The 24,098-nt window shown below is 37.0% G+C and overlaps 1 protein-coding gene across 1 annotated transcript in view; it reads left to right on the forward strand.

Moving 5' to 3' along the window:
* Window positions 1-24,098, forward strand: part of Col5a2 (collagen type V alpha 2 chain) — a 137,458-nt gene that overhangs the window by 47,974 nt on the left and 65,386 nt on the right. The window contains exon 2 of the mRNA XM_052192725.1: window positions 20,088-20,309. Within this exon, the coding sequence (XP_052048685.1) occupies window positions 20,088-20,309 (222 nt within the window). The remainder of the gene's footprint in view (window positions 1-20,087; window positions 20,310-24,098) is intronic.

A 24,098-nucleotide genomic window follows, 5' to 3' on the forward strand; every position in this document is an offset into this window, starting at 1 on the left:
CCCAGGGCCTGGGTGCAGGCCAACGCCCATTGGGCTCAGACCCCCGCGATGTTGACCTCGGGTTATGTTTGTGTACCTCAGCCTGTCCGATCTCTCTGGAGTCTGAAACCAAGATGGAGGTGAGTCTCTCCTGACTGGTGGGAGGCAGAGTTCTGAAGTGGCTTCCGTGCGGCAAAAGGCACCGCAAATCCGCAGCTGCTTGCAGCCCGGCTGGCCAGCGAAGGTCAGTGGTCGTGGGCGCAGGGCCTAACTGGACCCTGTGTCGCCTTGGTTCCACTGCTGATGGCCCTTCAGCTGGACCAGCCACTGCTGAAATCGGTCTGGCGGTTCCTCTGAAAACTGGGCACCTCACTTCCAGAAGATCCTGCTATACCACTCCTAGGCATATACCCAAAAGATTCCCCAGCATGTAATAAAGATACATGTTCCACTATGTTCATAGCAGTCCTATTTATAATTGCCAGAAGTTGGAAAGAACCCAGGTATCCCTCAACAGAAGAGTGGATGCAAAAAATGTGGTATATATACACAATGGAGTACTTTTCAGCCATTAGAAACAATGAATTCATGAAATTCTTAGGCAAATGGATGGAGCTGGAGAATATCATACTAAGTGAGGTAACCTAGACTCAAAAGATGAATCATGGTATGCACTCACTAATAAGTGGATATTAACCTAGAAAACTGGAATACCCAAAACATATTCCACACATCAAATGAGGTACAAGATGAACGTAGGAGTGGCCTCTTGTTCTGAAAAGACTCAGTGAAGCAGTATAGAGCAAAATCAGAACAGGGAAGTGGGAAGGGTTGGGTGGGAAAACAGGGGGAGGGAAGGGGACTGATGGGACTTTCGGGGAGTGGGGGTCGAGAAAAGGGGAAATCATTTGAAATGTAAATAAATATGTCAATAAATTAAAAAAAATATATTTTAATCATTTTTTTGAGAAAGAGGGTTTTATGTAGTTTAGGGTAGCCTCAAAATAATTGTGTATCATATGATGATCTTGACTTCTAATCCTCAAATTTCTACCTTCCAAGTACTGGTATTACAGGGAAGTATCTCCATGACAACTTTGTGGGGTAATGATTAAACTCAGGGCTCCATGCTTGCTAGACAAACACTACCAATTGAACCATACCCTCATCCACTTCCATAGATAGTAGAATATTATTTAAACAAACTGCACAGTTAATATATTTTCTTTAATTTCAAATTTTGAAAATAATTTCCTAAATTTGAAAGTCCAGCAACCCTAATGGAATAAGAATCTGAAAACATAGACTGGGTCTAGCTGATGGCCTTTTTGTGCTGCCTACTCCCAGCCACGTATTTTCTATAAGGCAGTTGCTTTAACTTCTTAAATTCTCTATATGAAATACTTTTCTTGTCATTTCTCTTTTTGGTTTGTGAATTATGTCCTGTGATAAAACTCACTAGGTGATCATAGAAATACCTGCACATTCTAGGAGGACCTTTGCACCTATATTCACACCAGAAGCTCACTGATCTGGTAAAAACCAGATCCTTGTCAGGGATACTTTTGACTGACATACTGAGTGGTACTAGTGATTAAAGGGCAGTTTTTAAAATTAAAGTTTTTTCCAGTTTAGATTAGTATATTCAACATGTGGTAGCTATTAGCCACAGACTTTCCTATGGAAAAATTCCATTTGGAGTTTATGTCTATTGTCATAAAAAACAGCCAGGAAAAGCACTTAGTGGTCATGCTTAGGCATGGCAATTTCCTTGTTCCTCCATTTAATGAAAAAGACATCACTGTGAGGACAACAGTCACTATTCCCACATGTGCACCCAAAATGTGAGAGAAGTGTCTACTAAACAGAGCTTTCCAGACTCAAAGCAAAAGTAGATCCGGTAAGAGTAAAAGGTAGGAATTAGTATTAAAATGACTCTGTGTGTTTCTGATTGAGACTTGGCTTTGAGAAGCACCAAGTTAAAATCAAGGCTAAATTTAAAATGAAATTAAAAACCTTCAATTTGAGAGATACACAGTACTTAAAATCACAAAACACATAATTTTTATGGGACTGATTTTCAATCAAATGTTTGAATTAAGGAAGTAAGATTATAAATGCATGGTCTTAAAAATAACCTGAATCTTTACATGACATGGAAAGATAACAAACAGAGGGATCTGCCTCCCCATCCCACATGAACAAGCACCTGCTTTTAAAAATTATAATTGGCAAAATATGGGTTATGTTGGCAGAAATCACAGAAGACTCTTTGTAGCTCAAAAGCCTCTTGTTAAGATGCCCTGTAATTAGCTTCAGAAGTTTCCATCTGTGATGCTGTTAACCACAGGTGTATTGCTCTGGGCAAACTGCTCAGGTATTGTGACATTAATGGCCCTAGTTCTTTGCTACAGCAGCTTGGTCACCATCATATATTAACCCAGAAACATTCTTCTTGTATTGGAGAAACATAGTCCTCTTTATACCACACTGTTATCACTTATGCACATGAAATAGGAATGCCTCAGGTTTGTAGCATTGCTTAGCTCTGAATTGATCCCTGAGTGTTTTGTAGAAGCAAGATTCACCCAGGACACTGTTAATCCTGCCCTGAGTGAATGGGCTTCTACATATACACTATCATGCAACCTTGTCTCCTTTGTGCTAGTGTACATTCTGATAGACCCTTCTTAAAAAACAGCGACACAACTTTACTTAACACAAGATGGTTGAGTGAGAGAAGGGTTTTGGAAACTTTGTGCTAAGTAATCATAGATTGTATTTGATGAACATGAGTGAATTTTTCCAGACAATTTTTATTTTATAACAGCTCTAGGTGTAGTACAACTTTAAGGGAAGAGTGAGTTGAGGGCCAACTTCTTCTTCTTCTTCTTCTTCTTCTTCTTCTTCTTCTTCTTCTTCTTCTTCTTCTTCTTCTTCTTCTTCTCTTCTTCTTCCTCCTATTATTATTATTATTTTCCCAAAGGCTGCACAATATTTACTTTTGTAGGGCTAGAGCGAAAAGTAATGGAACATGAAAAATTTAGGCTTCACTAATTATTCAGTCAAAATGATATTGAAATCTGATCAGTTAGAGTTGTAAATCTGCCCTCTCTCCATTCTTCATTCTGTCTTGACAGTGTCCTACTCTCTTTGAAGAGGCATCTAGATAAAGCACATCAGAATTCACTGTCTTCAACATGCCACACACGAATTCCCCCCAGTGCTGCTCCTTCCAGCCTGAACCTCTCTGGCTCATGATACATTCCTTGTTGTCCTAGAAATCATTATGTAGTCCAGGCTGTCCTTGAACACACAGAGATCCTCCTGCCTCAGCCACTTGAGTTCTGGGATAGAAAGGGAGCACCATTCTGCTCAGTCTCAGTCTCTCTTCCTCTACCTTATTTCTAACCTAGTAAATTATGCAAGGTTTCTCGATAAACACTCTTTCTTTTCAATTCTCGGCTGGTGCAGCAAGTCTGCCGAAAATATGAATCTGATCCTCCCACAAGGTGCGGTAAATAAGCTGAAGTGTGAGACAAGCCTGTGTTAATCATACCAGGACTTGTGTCATTATATTCTACAATTGCTTACTTGGACATCTTCTTTATGACACTGTATTTGATTTGAATTATACTGATATGTTTTCTAGATTCTAGAATCTAGAGCCTAGGTGAAAGACCTATATGACAAGAACTTCAGATCTCTGAAGAAGGAAATCGAAGAAGATCTCAGAAAATGCAAAAAAAAAATCTTCCATGCTCATGGATTGGCAGGGTTAATATAGTTAAAATGGCCATCTTGCCAAAAGCAATATACAGATTCAGTGCAATCCCCATCAAAATCCCAACTCAGTTCTTCATAGAGTTAGAAAGAGTTAGAATTCTCAAATTCATCTGGAATAACAAAAAACCCAGGATAGTTAAAACTATTCTCAACAACAAAAGAACTTCTGGGGGAATCAGTATCCCAGACCTCAAACATTACTACAGAGCAATAGTGATAAAAACTGCATGGTATTGGTACAATGACAGGCAAGTGGATCAATGCAATAGGATTGAAGACCCAGAAATGAACCCACACACCTATGGTCACTTGATCTTCGACAAAGGAGCTGAAAACATCCAGTGGAAAAAAGATAGGCTTTTCAATAAATGGTGGTGGTTCAATTGGAGGTCAGCATGCAAAAGAATGCGAATTGATCAATTCTTATCTCCTTGTACTAAGCTCAACTCCAAGTGGATCGAGTACCTCCACATAAAACCTGACACACTGAAACTAATAGAAAAGAACCTGGGGAAGTTCCTTGAGGACAAGGGCACAGGGGAAAAGTTCCTGAACAGAACACCAATAGCTTACATTCTAAGATCAAGAACTGACAAATGGGACCTCATAAAATTACAAGGTTTCTGTAAGGCAAAGGACAAAATGGCAACCAACAGATTGGGAAAGGATCTTAACCAACCCTAAATCCAACAGAGGGCTAATATCCAATATACACAAATAACTCAAGAAGTTAGACCCCAGAGAACCAAATAACCCCATTAAAAATGGGGGTACAGAGCTAAACAAAGAATTTTCACCTGAAGAAATTCTGGATGGCTGGGAAGCACCTTAAGAAATGTTCAACATTATTAATCATTAGGGAAATGCAAATCAAAACAACCCTGAGATTTCACCTCACACCAGTCAGAATGGCTAAGGTTAAAAACTCAGGAGACAGCAGGTGTTGGCGAGGATGTGGAGAAAGAGGAACACTCCTCCACTGCTGGTGGGATTTCAAGATGGTACAACCACTCTGGAAATCAATCTGGCGGTTCCTCAGAAAACTGGATATGACACTTCTGGAGGACCCTGCTATATTCTGGGCACATACCCAAGGATTCCCCGGCATGCAATAAAGACACATGCTTCACTATGTTCATAGCAGCCTATGCTATGTTCAATAGCCAGAAGCTGGAAAGAACCCAGATGTCCATCAATGGAGGAATGGATACAGAAAATGTTATATATTTACACAATGGAAAACTACTCAGCAATTAAAAACAATGAATTCGTGAAATTCTTAGGCAAATGGTTGGTACTGGAAATATCATCCTAAGTGAGGTAACCCAATCACAAAAGAATACCCATGGAATGCAATCACTGATAAGTAGATATTAATTAGCCCAGAATCTCTGAATTCTCAAGACACAGTTAGCATATCAAAAGATACCCAAGAAGAGGGAAAGAGAGGAACCTGGTTCTGAAAAGAGTTGATCCAGCATTGTAGGGTACTACCAGGACAGGGGGGTGATTGGGAAATGGACAGAGGGAAGAGGGCTTATGAGACCAATGGGGAGGGGGAAACTGGGAAAGGGAAAAACATTTGGAATGTAAACAAAGAATATAGAAAATAAAAAAATAAAAAATAATCAGGCTTTAAAATTTACTACTAATAAAAGCCATTTATTCTCTGTGTACAGATTGCTTCAGCATTCTTTGTAGTGTTCCTACAGATAAGTCTTGAGAAGCCTAATCTTCCTTAGTCAGCCATGGCTTTTCCAATAGCATACACAACAACTATGCCATGCTGGAAATACTCTTTTAAATGTGCAGTTTCATATATGAAGAATATTTCCAATATTTCCCTTTCTCTTGCTCCCAAATTATGGAAGTTTTATTGGTACCATTGGCTTCTAGGTTTGGAAAAGAGTTTATTTGAATGTTACCTCTGAAAGAGATAGTCAATTTGACATTCATTATTTCACTTAGATGCTTTATTACATACATGTGTATGTATATGATATATTTATATGTACATAATATATATTTGTGTGTGTGTGTGTGTGTGTGTATGTGTGTAAAACAAGAGGAAGTAACTTGTTCCTCTTGAGTTTTAGGAGCCAATACACTGATTTTCTTTGTTCATTTTTTTTTTTTTTGTACACGATTTTATGCTGTCCTTCAAGAGCTAGTTCATTTTCTGGAAATGTAACCTTGTTTTGCGATGTGGGAAGTGATGAAACTTTACATCTTTAATTTAAATATGATGAATAGTTTTGTGTGTGTGTGTGGTATATGTGTGTGTGTGTGTGTGCTGTGCTGTGCATGCTGTATGCTATTTATGTATTTCCTTGTGTAAACATGTGTGAGTGTGGTGTCCATGTGCATTTTTACATGTAATAAGAAAGTCAGAAGTGGACTGGTGACATCTCTCATTGCTCTCTACCTTATTAGGTGAGTCAGGTCTTTCTTTTTTCCTTTTCCTTTTTCTTTTTTAATGGAAATAGTTTCTTCTCGTCTTTCATACAATACATCCTGGCAATCATTTCCCCTTAGTCCACTCCTCCCGCTCCATTCAGCTCTCTTTACCTCCCCTTTCCCCCAAATTCATTTCCCCTCTGTTTCCCTTCAGAAAAGAGCAGACCTCCAAGAGATAACAGCCAAATGGGACAAAACAAGTTATAATACGACAAGGCATATTGAGGCTGGACAAGTCAATGCAATAGGAAACAAGACTCAAGAGTAGATAAAAGAGTCAGAAACACACCTGCTTCCACTATCAGAAGTCTCACAAAACAGCAAGCTAACGATCCTAACCTAAATGCCTCATATAGACCATGCAGGCTATCTGTTTGTCAGTTCAGTTTCTGTATAGATATATGAGTCCTGCTTAGTTAATTCATTTGAGTTCCCCTGCTGTCCTATATCCCTTGACTCCTACAATCTTTCTTCCCTGCGTTCCACAGGGTTCTCTCTAGCTCCAAGGTGAGTGATCCAATAGAAACCTCCAATTTAGGCTCTCTCTTCTCATAAGTGATAGGGTCTTTCTCTGAACCTGGAGTTCATGAGCTCAGTTAGACTGAATGTCTAGTGAACCCCAAGGGTCCACTCCTTACCCCTCAACACTAGGGTAATAGATGTGTGTTGCTCTAACTTTTATATGAATGCAGGGGATCTGAACTCAGGTTCATGCTTGTGTAACTACATTTTACCCTCTGAGTCATCTTCTAGGTACTAGATGAAAGAGTTTTAATAAAGTAAATTACTAACAATATTTTAATAGGAATTTGATTTAATTTGAAATTAAAACTTTCCATTACACATAGTACTACCATTGTGTAAATCCACATTTCCTCACAGTTAAATAACATTTCCTTGGCTATTTTATCATCATCTTGTGCTTTTTGTTAAACTAACATGTCTAATGAACTATTAAGCCTAATGATGTTAAATTAAATTAACTTCCAATAAATTTAATATCAAATAAATTCAATAAATATAGTTTTTATAAACAAATCAGTCTTTAATTTTCTGATCTTTAGGAAATTTTGAATACTAGAATTTATACATAGTTCATTGCAAAGGCCATGGCTTGAAGAGTATATTTACCACATATTGCATATTCCTCTATATTCTGACTGAACCCTTTACTTGATATACTCTTCAAGGTTCACAAAACCCAGAACTTATGGATATAAACAAGCTTATTTTGCTGTATGATATGAAGTCGAACAATGTTGAGCAGTGCATGGTAGCTCATACTCTGCAGTAGAATAATAATAAACACAGGCATTGATACACTTGCAGTTTGATATGGATATGGAGAATGATTTCGCCTATTTCTCAGAGTTCCTAACTGCCAGGAAAATCTATATACATGCAGATGGGCTTAATACTGCCTTTCAATCAACTGCTCTGTTTACCGATCCAGATGCTACCGATACATTCCTCTACCAAAGTTAACCTCTATGACATCAGACACACATACTGCTAGAGATAAGCCTTCTCTTTCTCTTTACATCTAGCACATCTTTATCTCATTTGATAATAAAGTCTGGTCATACCAAGTATGTTTGTGATCATGAAAAATCTCATAATTGAGAATTACCTCTTAGCCATTGCTATTTCATTAATGCCACCAGAACTTCCAGAATTTACCCAGTCACTTTCTATTATTCAAATATCCAAATAATCACATTTAGATTTTATAGAGGAAATGTCATTCTATAAAAGAACACCCACCATTGTATTTTTCTATATTTTACTTTCTTTCCAATCCTGAAAACCAGCTAAACTATTGTACCGAACTTAACAAGAACAAAGAAAAAACACAATTGTACTTGGGCTGTGTTGTTTGAAAATGCTTGTTTTCAAATTCCTTTGCAAAACTATTAGAGAACACCAAAACATAGTTGGGAAATTTTAAGACTTGTTCAGACTTTAAAAAAAAAGTAAAAGGAAATAAAGACCCAAATATTACATAATTTAAAATGTAGATGTTGTTAACTGATTTTAAGTTGTTCTTTTCAATATTGAATATTTCCCCTAATTTGAATAAACAAAACAAAAACATCTGGTTAGTTTAAAGAGAACAGAGTGCAATGTTATTGCTTGTTATGAACAAGTCATTTTTGCATAGTAAAAGCTAAGTATTCTGGGGGAAATTCATTTCCTTTGCCCGATAAACTAATCTAAAACGGAACATAGTTGGTATGCAGTTACTTGCTAACCATATTCCTGCAGATCTAAAGACTTATTCAAGACACGGACTTGATTTTTTTGTCAATATCCTACAGGATCTCAGGAAAGCTGAGGAAAATTTCACTGGATATTAGGATGGGAACATTTGATGACTGCATAGACTATGTGCCTGGAGATGGAACCCTGGCCGCTCATGGCTTAGAAGTGAGGAGAAAGCAAAGTGTCACTTTCTGCCCTGCAGTAGCAATCTTACTTTTAAATACTGATCGTTTTAACCTCTCCTTTCAAGATGTCTAAAATTAATCTACTTTACATTGTTTTCTTTCAAGTTAATGTATGCTCTTGGACTTCTTTCCTTCACACAACTCTATTGTCCATTTTACTGCTTTCAGTTAACCGAATTCCACACAAGATTTTAGACTTCAAAATTTTCTTCATGAAAATGTCTTCTTTCTAAAGTAGAAGTCTGGTTTTCTAATAAAGTGTAAGAATGACAAGGACACAGACATCCAAACATTAGCTCTACAACTCAGTATGTTTTCATGGGGCTTGAGAAAATTATTATTTTTACCCAAAATTTCCAACACCTCTTTTATGTAATTGAAATGACCTGTTCTGGTCCTACCCATATATTTTTCCTCCTTTCAATGCCTCTTTCATGGAATTCCCTTTCCCATTCCAGGCAGTATTACTCATTGCACCATGTGGAATTGCTTGAATCCATTTTTTTTCTTACTTTTAAAAATTAACTAAATTTGCTCTTAGTTAATTTTGAACATGTATGCCTCAAATATGGACCACACTTATTTACACTTCCCTCTCTACTTAAATCTTCTCACTATTAGATAGATTTGCTTTGTTTTGTGACCCAGTAAGATAAACTAAGGCTGCCTGTGACCATGCTTTTGGATCTATCCCTTGGAGCCTGGTGGGCTCAGCAATAGGAACAGAGTTAAAGGCATTGATTCTTCCTCTCTCAGACTGTTATCAAGGGTCATTAGTTCCGCAGTGACGATGAGGAGCCTAGTGAGCTGCTTCACCCCACCCCTGCTTCCTTGATGACATCAGTCAAGTGTTGTTTAATATTTGCCCAGTGCAGATAAGTATAGTAAGATAAGTAATGGATGAAATGGTTATATTGAATCCAAAAGATGACTGTTTTTGCAGCCCTTTCCCCTATTGTCGCTCTGTTATGTATTTTCTGCCCCAATTTCCACATAATCTAACATTTAGATCTTAGAGGAGGTGATAGATTAGTATCACCCAAAAACTTCTCTGGAGTAGTATGTATAACTTTTGTATCTTCCTGCATGGATATAGTCAAGCATATGATTTAAAAAAATCAAGTGATCTATGAAAAATGTGTATAAGAGGATTTTCTAAGAATTAACTAAAAGTGAGATCCTAGTATGAATGCTTGGTAGCCCTCTAAATTTTCAGTGTTTATTAAATTCTAAATTAGAACCTTTGCAAGAAATTTAGCTATTTTGTAAAATAGACATTGAACAATACATCTTTTTTGAAATGGAAAATGTCATAGGGATATAATCCAAAATTCTGAATCAAAATTTGAAAAATGGCTATGGAATTGGACTTGGAGAAACACATTTATGGAGTATCCTACTGTTGCCAAAGTAGCTACTGGCAACAGCATCTCCATCCCTGTTTTACTGTGCACTTCTGTCCTGGCTTCTGGGGAGTTCTGCAGAGCAGTGAGCTACAGTCTTCTCCCAAGGCACCTACTGTGGATCCAGACTGATTCAGAAACAAGTGTGCCATTGTTTCACCCTTAGTAAAGGAAAAAGAGGAAAGATGGTAAAGAAATTAAAGGATTTGGGAAACTACCATGTTTCTTCAGATGTATCCCAGGCAGTTGGCAAACAAAATGAATCTGTTGCCAATGGCTAGCATGAGCCAGGAGTAACACTACTTATTACACGGTTTGGAAATGGGGTTTTGGAAGGAACCACTCTGGATCACTGAACATTTTTGTTGTCTCTGCCCTTCCACCTAGGTTTTTCCTAAGCATTCTAACATCCAAGTTTGCCCCAGTTTTATGTTTAAAGAATGTCCTGTGAACATTGGTTCCTACTTTAGACTAGGCAGGAAAGAATACATTGCTTAACTTATCTTATACTTCTAGCATTTGACATAATAATAGATGATAGATTTTTGTTGAGTGAATATCATTATCAACAGACATCCATTATATTATTTTGTTGTTTGTGACATGGGTAAATGATCTGTTTTATATTTTGAAAACACTTTTTATTGTCAAAGGTAGTAAACAACTAAAACATTTAAGAAAAGGTTGAACCCACTCAGGGAATCTTGACTTACTCACTTTGCGTGCTACATCCAAGGGCTCCTACTTTAATGCGCAGTATTGGATTTCCACTCTCCTTCTGCCATGTGTCCTAAGGTAAAGGCTTGGATTATGTTCCATTACCAAGTAAGACCTTGAGGATGGCTGGTTATGCCATTTCCTTTTAAGATAACTAATGCAATTTAAAGTTTTATGTTCCTTCCACTCCTAGCTTACTTGATGTCTGTTCTTATAAAGGCATCCTTAACTCCTTTAAAAATGATTGATGGTTGCTATTGTTTTACAGTCTAGGAAAGTCTCCTATTAATGTTGTCAAGATTTAATTGTAGTAAAGAAAAAATGTACATAATTAAGTAAACTCTTGGTAAAGCATTGGATGATCCTGGATACTATTTTTTATGCTTAATTATTTTTATTCAGTATTTTTATTTACATTTCAAATGTAATGAAATTACATTTGAATTTTTCTCTTTCCCGATGTCCCCCCTCCCAGAAATTCCCTATCCCATTCCCTCTCCTCCTGCTTCTACAAGGATGTGCCCTCACCCACCCACCCACTGGATACTATTTTTAAAAGCTCTCAAAAGAGTGTGTAGGTTTGTGACAAAATAGAATTGAGTTTATGACTGTCAATATGGTGATTTGAATAAGAATGGCCCTCAGAAGTTCTTATATTTGAATGATTGGTCCCCAATTGGTAGAGCTATTTGGAAAGGATTAGGAGGTATAGCCTTGTAGGGGTAGGTGTGTCTCGCTGGGGTCAGGGATCTGTGGGGTTTCAAAGACCTACACTATTCAGTTAGTCCATTCTCTCTGCCTTGTGCTTATGGATAAGATGTAAGTTGTCAGCGACTGGCTGCCTGCTGCAATGTTCCCCGCCACAGTGACAATGGACTTTAACCCTCTGGATCCATGAGCCTTTAAATTAAAGGCTCTCCTTACATAAGCTGTGTTAGTCATAGGGTTTTGTCATAAAAATATAAGAGTAACTAACACAATCTATATACATGCAAAATTAATAATATAAGGGAAATGTGTGAATCTATACAAACATACTTCTTTAGTTTCTAATTGGAAATTTTCTTTATTTATATTTCAAAGGTTATTGACTTTTCTGGTTCCCCTCTGAAAACACCCTATCTGATCCCCCCTCCCCCAGTTCACTAACCCTCCTACTCTCACTTCCCTGTCCTGGTATTCCCCTTTACTGGAGCATTGAGTCTCCCAGGGCCAAGGGACGTTCTTCTCTTTGATGTCCAACAAAGCCATCCTCTGCTACATATATGCGGCTGGAGCCATGGGTCCCTCCATGTGTACTCTTTGGTTGGTAGTTTAGTCCCAGGGAGCTCTGGGGTTACTGGTTGGTTCATATTGCTGCTCCTCCTATGGGGCTGACATCTCCTTCAGCTTCTTGTGTCCTTTCTCTACCTCCTCCATTGGGGACCCAGTGCTCAGTCCAATGGTTGGCTGAGAGCACCCACCTCTGTATTTGTCGGGTACTGGCAGAGCCTCTCAGGAAACAGCTCTATCAGGCTCCTGTCAGCTAGCACTTGTTGGCATCCACAATAGTGTCTGGGTTTGGTGAGAGTATATGAGGTGGAGCCCCAGATGGGTCAGTCTCTGGATGTCTTTTCCTTCAGTCTATGCTCCACACTTTGTCTATGTATCTCCACCAATGACTGTTTTGTTTCCCCTTCTAAGAAGGACCAAAGTATCCATACTTTGGTCTTCCTTATTCTTGAGCGTCAATTGGTCTGTGAATGGCATCTTGGATATTCCAAGCTTCTGGGCTAATATCCACTTATCAGTAAGTGCACACTATGTGTATTCTTTTGTGTTTGGGTTACCTCACTCAGGATGATATTTTCTAGTTCCATCCATTTGCCTAGGAATTTCATGAATTCACTGTTTTCAATAGCTGAGTAGTATTTCTTTCAGTAAATTTACCATAGTTTCTGTATCCATTCTTCTATTGAGAGACATCTGGGTTTTTTCTAGCTTCTGGATGTTATAAATAAGGCTGCTACAAATGCGGTGGAACATGTGCCCTTATTACATGTTGGAGGATCTTCTGGGTATATGCTCAGGAGTAGTATAGCTGGTTCCTCTGGTAATACTATGTCCAATTTTCTGAGGAACCACCAAACTGATTTCCAGAGTGGTTTTACCATCTTGCAATCCCACCAGCAATGGAGAAGTGTTCCTCTTTATCCACATCCTTTCCAGCATCTGCTGTCACCAGAGTTTTTGATATTAGCCATTTTGACTGCTGTGATGCAGAATTTCAAGGTTGTTTTGATTTGCATACCCCTGATGGCTAAGGATGCTGAATGTTTCTTTAGGTGCTTCTCGGCCATTTGGTATCCCTCAGATGAGAAAAGTAAAGGATCAAGTGCTTGCTGACAGGAGCCTGAGTGGCTCTGCCAGAGCCTTGCAAATATAGAGGCAGATTTTTGCAGCCAACCATCAGACTGAGCACAGAGACCCCAATTGAGGAGTTAGGGGAAGAACTGAAGGAACTGAAGAGTTTTGCAAATCCATAGGAAGAACAATAATATCAACCAATTCCCCCCCCCCTCCCAGAGTTCCCAGAGACTAAACCACCAACCAAAGTATACACATGAAGGGACTCATGGCTCCAGCTTCATATGTAGCAGACGATGGCCTTATCTGGCATTGAAGAGAAGAGAGACTCTTGGTCCTGTAAAGACTTGATGCTCCCGTGTAGGGGAATGCTAGGATGCTAAGGCAGGAGTGGGGACTTTGGGGGAGAACCCTCATAGAGGCAGGGGAAGGTGTATTGGATAGGGGGTTTCCAGGGGGAACCAGGAAAGGGGATAGCATTTGAAATGTAAATAAATAAAATAACTAATAAAAAGTTTTTTTAAAAGCAAAAGATCACTTTTACTACTATAATAATAAAAAAGAAACAAATACGCTTATTCAAGGAGAATTTAATAGCTTTCTGTAGCTTTTGTATATTTTAGTTATTTGTAGACAGGTAGATGTACCCTAATTTTCTCTTTCAATATCCTCAAGTTTGCTCTTATAGTATGTAATATTCAGTAAAGTTTTATGGATTAGTGAATATTGAGTAAATGATTTAATTGTTCCTTCTGTTTCAGATTGATGACTTTGTTGGGATCAATTCAGATTGCAAGGGAAATTTATTTATAATACACTTAAAATATTTCTTTGCCATGTTCAGCATTCATGTTTTATCTCTTTTATACATTAATGAGTACAGAAATTGAAGCATACTTTTACTTTATTAATTTAGTGATACGTAATAACTAGTAAACAACCTAGTTAATCTTTTAGCACCAGCATTTTTATCTTCCAAATTTAAATAAATATTTACATATTCTTCTACCACTGCTTTTTCAAACAATTTTAAAATTTGAAATTTCAAGCATTTTTAAAGAAAATCCTGGGGCTGTGCCTTTCCTCTACATATTCTTCAAAGTCATACCACTTTAAGAAATTCGTCATAATGATTAAGAAATAACTAAAAGGAATAACATTTATTTATACTCTAGAACTTCAAAATTAAATGAAAGCTTATGCATATCCACTTTGCATCTGCAAAAGATTTAATTTGATTTGCATTTATTTACTTGTTAAGAAAATATCAAATGTTCCTCAAAATGAAATCTGTTTACAAATACAACTTTAAGATTTCATTATTTGTAGTTTCCCTGTCTAACCATAGTTTAGGGGGAAGTCTTGAACTCATTTTTGTTGTATATTAAAAGAACATGGAAATACCCCTCAGTTAGTGGAGGTACAAGAGAGACGCTGGCTTTGTTAGACTTCTGCCCTCTTTCCCTGACTTCATCTTTCTTCCATGTCTACCCTCCACCCTGCTCCCTTTTCTTCTCCTTCCCTTTTTTTTTTTTTTGTCCTGAAGCAGAAAAAATGTCCAGTGAATAGGTGTATCTCGACACCTATTTCTGGGTCACAAAGGTTTCAATATGGATTCATCCTTCAATTCTAAATATTTATTTTATTCTCCCTCTGTCTCTTTCTCTCTCTTTCTTGCTTCGCCCCCTCCCGCCTCTGTGTGTGTGTGTGTGTGTGTGTGTGTACCATGTGTATGGAGATATCTTTGGAGACCAGAAGATATTATTGGAATCCCTGAAGCTGTAGTCACAGCTTTGTGGGCTGGCAACTGAACTCAAGTCCACTGCAAGAGTAGCAAGTTCTTATAACCCTTTGAGATTGCTTATGTAGTCATTTGTTTTGCATACATACTATGTCGGAAGAAATGGAAATGTGGGGTGGCCCATCATTGGCAAGCCACACTTTACAAAACTTAAGTTTCTGATTATTTATTGTTATAAGAAGGTGGGTTTGCTCTGTCATCTAGTGATTAAGAACTGTCTTTAGACAATTAAGTTTGAAAACATAGATTTATATGAAAACATATCTGTGATTTATTTTAAAGCATAGGGCAATTGTGTTTATTTCAAGTAAAATATGGTCAAATACATCTCTCTGTCTAGAAACTCATGTCAGGACTATGCTGGTAATTTCATAATAGAGTCAGTCTGCTCGGTTATGGAGTAGAAGGAAAATAATCTTGTAGCTTGGAGGTTAAAATCTGGGAAAGTATATCACAGAAATTAAAAAAGAAAAAACATACTACCAGATCTCACCTTCTAGATTTTACAGACCTCAATAAATTATAAGTAACAACAAGTATAAGTAGTACAAAATTACAGATGTGTAGGATGTCGAGTGTGTATGTCTGTGTCTGTGTGTATTTTATAGCACTTTAAATTAGACTCTGAATGCTGAATTGATTAGCAGAGTCTTGAGGGCACTGTTGGATTTCTCAAGATGTAATTTGAAAATTCATACTTCTTTTGCACTGACACAATAATAAGGAGATGACATTTTTGTAATTCTTTTCAACAAACTGATCACTATTTTGTTTCCTTTTCTGCTTTGCATTTGAGTAAATGCCATGTACAAACAGGACATGGTGGGACAGTAGTCACACCATGTACAGATGCCACGTCAGAAGAAAGAGTGCAAGGTGCTGTTTTGTAGCCTTCCTCTCTTGGCACACATCTTTCATTCACACATGAATAGTGAGCCTTCTCTGAGCCTTCTGTGATGGCAACAAATTCTTGTGTGGGCGAGGAGAAGGCAGGTTTGGTCGTGAATGTGGTTTTTCATCTCCTTGCCATTTAAAAGCATTCCAAGTACACATCCATATCATCTAAATTTAATTATAAATTCTCAGGAGAAAAATACCAGTAATGAATCCGGGTGCAAAACCTAAAACCAGCTTTTAGTGTTGCCATTTAAAGAAAGAGCAATACAGTGACCCACTTTTCTGCTCCTTGAGTTTTAGGTCACATAGTCCACATAGTCTTTTTTTTATTGGATGTTTTCTTCATTTATATTTCAAATGTTATCGCCTTTCTCAGAATCCCCCCTCCTGGAAGCCCCCTATCCTATCTACCCTCCCCCTGCTTCTGTGAGGGTGTTCCTTCACTCATCCCCTCCCACCTCCCTGCCCTCATTTCCCCTACTCTGGGGCATCTATCAAGTCTTCATAAGACCAAGGACCTATCCTCCCATTGATGTAAGACAAGGCAATATGCATGTGTACACCTTGACTGGTGGCTTAGTCCCTGGGAGTTCTGGGGGGTCTGGTTGGTAGACATTGTTGCTCTTCCTATGGGGATGCAAACCTTTTTAGCTCCTTCAGTCCTTTCTCTAACTCCTCCATTGGGAACCCCATGCTCAGATCAATGGTTGGCTGCAAAAATCTGCCTCTGTACTTGGAAGGCTCTGGCAAGGCCTCTCAAGAGACAACCATATCAGGATCTTTTCAACAAGCATTTCTTAGCAACTACAATAGTGTTGGGGTTTGGTGAGTGTATATGAGATGAATCCCCAGGTGGGACTGTCTCTGGATGACCTTTCCTTCAGTCTCTGCTCTACACTTTATCTCCCCTTTTACTCCTGTGAGTACTTTGTTCCCCTTCTCAGATGAACCAAAGCACCCATGCTTTGCTCATCTTTCTTCTTGAGCTTCTTGTGGTCTGTGAATTGTATCTTGGCTATACTGAGCTTTTGGGCTAATATCCACTTATCAGTGAGTGCATACCCTGTGTGTTCTTTTATGATTGGGATACTTCATTCAGGATGATATTTTTCTAGTTCCATCCATTTGCCTAAGAATTTCATGAACTCATTGTTTTTAATAGCTAAGTAGTACTCCATTGTGTGAATACACCACATTTTCTGTATCCATTCCTTTATTGAAGGACATTTGGGTTCTTTCCAGCTTCTGGATATTATAAATAATATTAAATAAATGATATTATAAATAACATAGTGAAACATGTGTTCTTACTACATGTTAGAGCATCTTCTGGGTATATGCCCAGGAGTGGTATAGCTGGGTCCTCAGATAGTACTATGTCCAATTTTCTAAGGAGCTGCCAAACTGATTTCCAGAATGGTTGTACCAGTTTACAATCCCACTAGCAATGGAGGAGTGTTCCTCTTTGTCCACATCCTTGCCAGCATTTGCTAGCACCTGAGTTTTTCAATCCCACTAAAATCAGGGACTAGACAAAGCTACCTACTCTCTTCCTATCTATTCAATATAGTTCTTGAAGTTATAGCAAGAGAAATTAGACAACAAAAGGAGGTCAAAGAGATACAAATTATAAAGGAAGAAATCAAAATATCACTATGTGCACATGATATGATCATATACTTAAGTGACCCCAAAAATTCCACCAGAAAACTCCTAAAGCAGATATACATCTTCAGCAAAGTGGCTGGTTATAAAATTAACCCAAACAAGCCAGTAGCCTTCCTATACTCAAAGGATAAACAGGCTGAGAAATAAATTAGTGAATCAACACCCATCATAATAGTCACAAATACATACCTTGTTGTGACTCTAACCAAGCAAGTCAAAGATCTGTATGACAAGAACTTCAAGTCTCTGAAGAATGAAATGGAAGAAGATCTCAGAAGATGGCAAGATCTCCCTTGCTGATGAATTGGCAGGATTAATATAATAAAAATGACCATCTTGTCAAAAGCAATCTACAGATTGAATGCAGTCCCCATCAAAATTCTAAATCAATTTTTCGTAGAGTTAGAAAGAGCAATTTGCAAATTCATTTGGAATAACAAAAACCCCAGGATAGAGAAAACTATTCTCAACAATAAAAGAACTTCTGGCAGAATCATCATCTATGATATCAAAAGCTGTATTACAGAGCAGTAGTGATAAAACTGTCTGGTATTAGTATAGAGACAGGCAGATAGATCAATGGAATAGAACTGAAGACCCAGAAATGAACCCATACACTTATGGTCACTTGATCTTTGACAAAGGAGTAAAACCATCCAGTGGGAAAAGACAGCATTTTCAATAAATGGTGCTGGTTCAACAGGTGGTAAGCATGTAGATGAATGCAAATCAATCCATTCTTATCTCCTTGTTCAAAGCTCAAGTCCAAGTGAATCAAGTACTTCCACATAAAACCAGATACAGTGAAACTTATAAAGGAGACAGTGGTGAAGAGTCTGGAACACATGGGCACAGGAGAAAGTTTCCTGAACAGAACACCAATGGTCTATGTTCTAAGATCAAGAATTGACAAATGGGACCTCATAAAATTGCAAAGCTTCTGTAAGGCAAAGGACATGGTCAACATGACACAATGGCAACCATCAGATTAGGAAAAGATCTTACCATCTTGCCACACAAAGGGCTAATATCCAATATATACAAAGAACTCACGAAGTTAGACAACAGAGAATCAAATAACCTATTTAAAAATGGGGTACAGAGATAAACAAAGAATTTTTAACTGAGGAATATTGAATAGTCTTGAAGCACCTAAAGAAATGTTCAACATCCTTAGTTATCAGGGAAATACAAATCAAAACAACCCTGAGATTCTACCTCACACCAGTCAGAATGGCTAACATCAAAAGGTTGCATAGTCTTAAACTGCTCTGAAAGCATGATTCTTTTTTTTTCCCAACACTCCCATTTTCTTAAGGCCCAAGAACAAGTTTATTTGGCAGCTTAAAAAAACACTAAAAATTAATTGAATATCCCAGCAATCATTGTAAGATTATGTGGAACAAGATATGCTTTTTTAAGTTAGGAATAGAATAGAAATGCTTCATTAATGAAGAAAAAAGTACTCTGAATAACACAAATGGGATAGTGAGCTGGTTCAGAAAGCCTTCTGGGAACCTCTCTGGAGGTAGCTTCTGAAATAGGATTAAATCATTTCTTGAAAATTTACACACCATCCTTCATATCTTCTTGACTTCCCAATTTTATTTTTCATTTCATTTAATTTATATGCATACATATTTATAAATATTAAAATGACTTTCTAAATATATAAAGATAATCCCCTTATTATCTTTATGAGTTTTGTGTTTCTTTTACAGTTTATCAGAAATTATATAGTTATGGTAGCCTACATATTTGTTTGGTATGGATAATGGAAACCTAATCCAAGAGACACAAAATGGTTATTTCATTTTTACTTCATGTTTTAACACTCACATGTTACTCTGAAAATTTCTCCCAGTACATGAGTCTACTTGAACTCTTTGCATGGGATTTACTTGTATAAATTACCTAGTAAGTTTAGTTACATACTGTTTTTATGTACTGACTTTACATCTTCTGCTTGGAAATTCTTATTTGCTTGTTGTCAGACCTTATGTTCAATCACTCATAATTTCAAGTATAAAACCTATGAGAAGCATTCTTTCAGTAAAAAGCATACTTTTTTCTTTTCTTTTTGCTACTTTCTATATTAGGGCAATGTGTATTTATTTCATTAATTTATGAGGAACCGATCACTATTTTATGTACATACTAAATGCAATAAGTTCATCTGCCTTTCATCTCTCTTAAGAAGGTTAGCTATTTCTCTTCTCCTCCACTCCTCCTCTTATTCCTTCTTCTCCCTGACTCCTTCTAAGTGTGTTTGTTAAAGACAAAAGCTGATGTTGGGTATCTACCACAATTGTTTTCTACCTGTCTTCTGGAATAGAATCTCTCACTGAACTGTCGACCTGACTGCTCTTGGCTAAAGGTATACGTGATTACACTTGCCTAGCCATTTATATGGGGGCCAAGGCTCCATTCTCATACTTTTCCAATAGGAACTTTGCCAACTGAGCCAGGTCCCAGCCTTACAAGGTTACTTCTTAGAACTTTTTTAAACCAGAAAGATACTTTTAGCTTAAACATTTCCCAAATCATAAAATTTCAGATTATTAACCTCTTTTTGTTTTATTTCAGATGAATATGATGAAGAAATTGCCTGTACTCAAAATGGCCAGATGTATTTAAATAGAGACATTTGGAAACCTTCTCCATGTCAGATCTGTGTCTGTGACAATGGCGCCATTCTTTGTGACAAGATAGAGTGCCCAGAAGTGCTCAACTGTGCCAATCCTATTGTACCTGCTGGGGAGTGCTGTAAAGTGTGCCCACAAACAGGAGGTGGAGATACTAGTTTTGGTAAGAATGCTCAAATATGTGTCAGAGGAGAGCTGACAACTTACCTTTATTTTCCCGTGACTTTTATAGTTTAGAGTTTAAGTTTATAGTTTATAGTTGTTAAACATTTAGAGTTTAATAAGTCAAGTGAATAATCATAACAACTAACATAGTGACCTTTGGATTAATGATTTTGGAATCATTTTGAAAAGTATATATATGCATAATTTTAATGTGTGGTGAGCTTCCTAGAGTAAGTAAGAAACCTTTTTTTCCCCTACTTAGGCTATTAACATGGAAATAGACAGTAATTCTTTGTCTTCTTAATTGTCAGAAGATATTTGAGTGGTTATGTCTAATTAGGGAATGATTTGTGCCTTATAGGTGGCTCTTGTTATTGCGTTTATGAAAGGTGCCTCCATGATTTTTAGTTGACTTTCTATTATAGTTCTTAATGTCCAAAAATTACAGAAAACATATTTATTGTCTCTGGTACAAGATTCACTCTAGAGAATGTAGTAATTATTCTTAATATTATTTAATGCTCTATCATCTTCTCTTACATTGTCTCAACAATCTAAGGTGTGTGTAATGTAGACCACATAATAGAAGAAAATGGAATCAATTTCTTGAAGAAAAGAATGGTACAAGTTACTGGGTTGAAAATATTTTTTCAAGAAAAATATCTGCATTTAATTGATATTGTACTTTGGATTATGCATCAAAAATTTAGGCATACATTATCATATATGTGATAATATATATATATTTGGGTTTTTGGATTTGGGTTTTTCGAGACAGGGTTTCTCTGTATAGCCCTGACTGTCCTGGAACTCACTCTGTAGACCAGGCTGGCCTCAAACTCAGAAATTCTCCTGCCTCTGCCTCCCAGAGTGCTGGGATTACAGGTTTGCACCACCACTGCCCGGCTCATTTATATATTTTAATGTGTTAGGTAAGACCAACATTAAGCATTTATGTTGTTTGCTTCAGTCCTTGTGCTAATAATTGTCAAGATATTATCAAAGCTTAATTTTTTTCAAGTTCCATTGAAAATAGCAATAAATATAATAAAAATGTTCAACACTACACATAAAATATTAGACACCAACTTGTGTCTTTTCATCTTGGTGTTTTTAGCAGAAGCTTCATTGAAAATAATTATTTAAACTTAAGTTTGTAATATGTGCTTAAAATTGGGTCACAGTGTGATAAAAATAGCACAGAAAGGCTACTGGAAGCAATAATTTCACAGAATCTCAGGAATAAGTATAATTAGTCATGTGGGGATAAACAAATAGCAAGTGAGAATAGTCAGCAAGTGTCAGAAAGCAAAATATACAACTTCCTGCCAGTATTCAGTGTATGGGAGTCAAACTCATTCAAGGGGAATAGTGACAATGGGCAGCAATAGATTTTTAAGAGATAAACAGAGAAGGGTGATTGAATTCCATTAAGTTTATGAGACAAAGAACACACTAGTACATGTGTGGCCACAGATTAGGCAAAGTTGCAGGGGCTGATTAGAGTGGCACATGTATTTAATTCTAAGACTTGGCAAGTGAGGTAAGAGGATCACAAGTTCAAAGTCAGCCTGACCTACATATTGAGCAGAATACTAGCTGAACAGGCTAGCAGGAGCTAAATACTAGATATTAAAACCCAACAAAACTAACCCATACCAAACTGAACTAACAGAATATTTAACTAATTATACAACTTTTTCTTCTTCTTCTTCTTCTTCTTCTTCTTCTTCTTCTTCTTCTTCTTCTTCTTCTTCTTCTTCTTCTTCTTCTTCTTCTTCTTCTTCTTCTTCTTCTTCTTCCCTCCCTCCTTCCCTCCCTCCCTCCCTCCCTCTCTCTCTCTCTTTCTTTCTTTCTTTCTTTCTTTCTTTCTTTCTTTCTTTCTTTCTTTCTTTCTTTCTTTCTTTCTTTCTTTTTTCTTTCTTTCTTTCCTTCTTTCTTTCTTTCTTTCTTTCTTTCCTTCTTTCTTTCTTCCCTCCTTCCTTCCTTCCTTCCTTCCTTTCTTTCTTTCTTTCTTTCTTTCTTTCTTTCTTTCTTTCTTTCTTTCTTTCTTTCTTTCTTCCTTCCTTCCTTCCTTCCTTCCTTCCTTCCTTCCTTCCTTCCTTCCTTTCTTTCTTTCTTTCTTTCTTTCTTTCTTTCTTTCTTTCTTTCTTTCTTTCTTTCTTTCTTTCTTTCTTTCTTTCTTTCTTCTTCCTTTCTTTTGAAACAAGTTCTCATGTATACTAAGCTGGCCTTGAATTTTCTAAGTGCTGGGTGCTTTCTACATACATATTACTAAGCCCCTTCAGATCAAAACCTAGTAAAGTCATAATTGTGTGTAAGAAAGGCTTTTTAGTGGAACAACATGCAATGAATAGGAGGAAAAGCAAATCTGTGTAGGATGAAACAGGAAGTTAAACAATGAGGTGATAGTACCCAACTTACAGAAGAGAAATAGATGACATCTTTGGGAAGAGAAAAATAATAAATTAAAATCAAGAAGAATTAAACACATTAAAAAATACAGTATATGCAGAAGGTATATGTATACTTGAAAAGTCCCCAAGGAAGACACTACTGTAATGGAGAAGAACAAACCATTCAAGAAAACTGTCTTAGCACTGAAAATGCTTGGGAAAACAATTTTGTCAGTTGGGAAAATTGAGCAGAAATTTGGAAATTATAATTTAGGTTTCTGTGCATTTTTTATGACTGGTAACATATAGTAGGTAGCCACTCTGGACAAGTTTGCTTAAGGCAATAAACATAGAATTTCCAAAACCAAAACCAAACAAACAAATAAAACAACAACAGCAACAATAGCAAAAACTTCACCATCCCTATCACTACCACCACCCTCAAAAACAATGTAAAACAAACAAACGAAAAAAAATCAACCAATGAAAAAGGCTAAAATTTTCCATTTATAAAAACCAAAATTGTGCATTTATAAACCTAAGGAAATTAAGTGTAATACTACTATAAAGCAGTGTAGTATAAAATTACCTTGCAGAAATGCGTAGGTTTTCTGTGTAAAATATTTGCCCACCTTTGGGATCCTTTTTCTCTTGCTGGGAACCCCCCTCCATAGAATATATCCTGTTTTTCTTTATCTTTTGATAAACACATCAATAATAGCAATAACAAACATAGCAGAGGAAATAACAGCCTGAATATGAGAGCATATGCCTAGTTTTATTGCAACTTGATATGTCATGTTTGGTTGATATTCCTGGAAGCCATGTCCTTTTCTGAAGGGAAACTGAAGAGGAGTGGATCTAGGGGAAAGGGGAGGTGGGAGGGAGGAGACTGGGACGAGAGAAGCGTGGGGAAACTGCAGTCTTGGTGTAATATATGTGAGAATAAATATTTAAAAAAATAAAAATATTATAATGTAAATAATGAGAATAAGACAGACCCCATTTACATCAAAACAGATATCTACAGATAAGACAAAACACACAAGAAAATGTGATAAAATTATAATAGGTAAGCAAGTTTAAAAATGTCAATGTCCTATTATAGTCTTGTGATAAATATTAAACACTGTAAAATCCTTTAGAACGAACGAGTCTTAGAAACATCTTAGACTGACCATAGTCATACATCCTAAAGCAAAGAAAAACCCGAGTATTCAATATGAGATAAAAGGGAATTCTATTCTTGTCAAAGATAACAGAAATCTCGTAGTCCTGAAAAAAGTCCTTTTTCTCAGGTTGTGGTCCAGTCAGTGGTACAGTATTCACCTTCTGTGAGTGAGGCCTTAGGTTCATTTTCCAGTATGCAAACAAAGAAAGAAAACAAAATA

This window comes from Apodemus sylvaticus, chromosome 9 (assembly GCF_947179515.1).
Source record: "Apodemus sylvaticus chromosome 9, mApoSyl1.1, whole genome shotgun sequence".
In the NCBI taxonomy this organism is placed as follows: Eukaryota; Metazoa; Chordata; class Mammalia; order Rodentia; family Muridae; genus Apodemus; species Apodemus sylvaticus.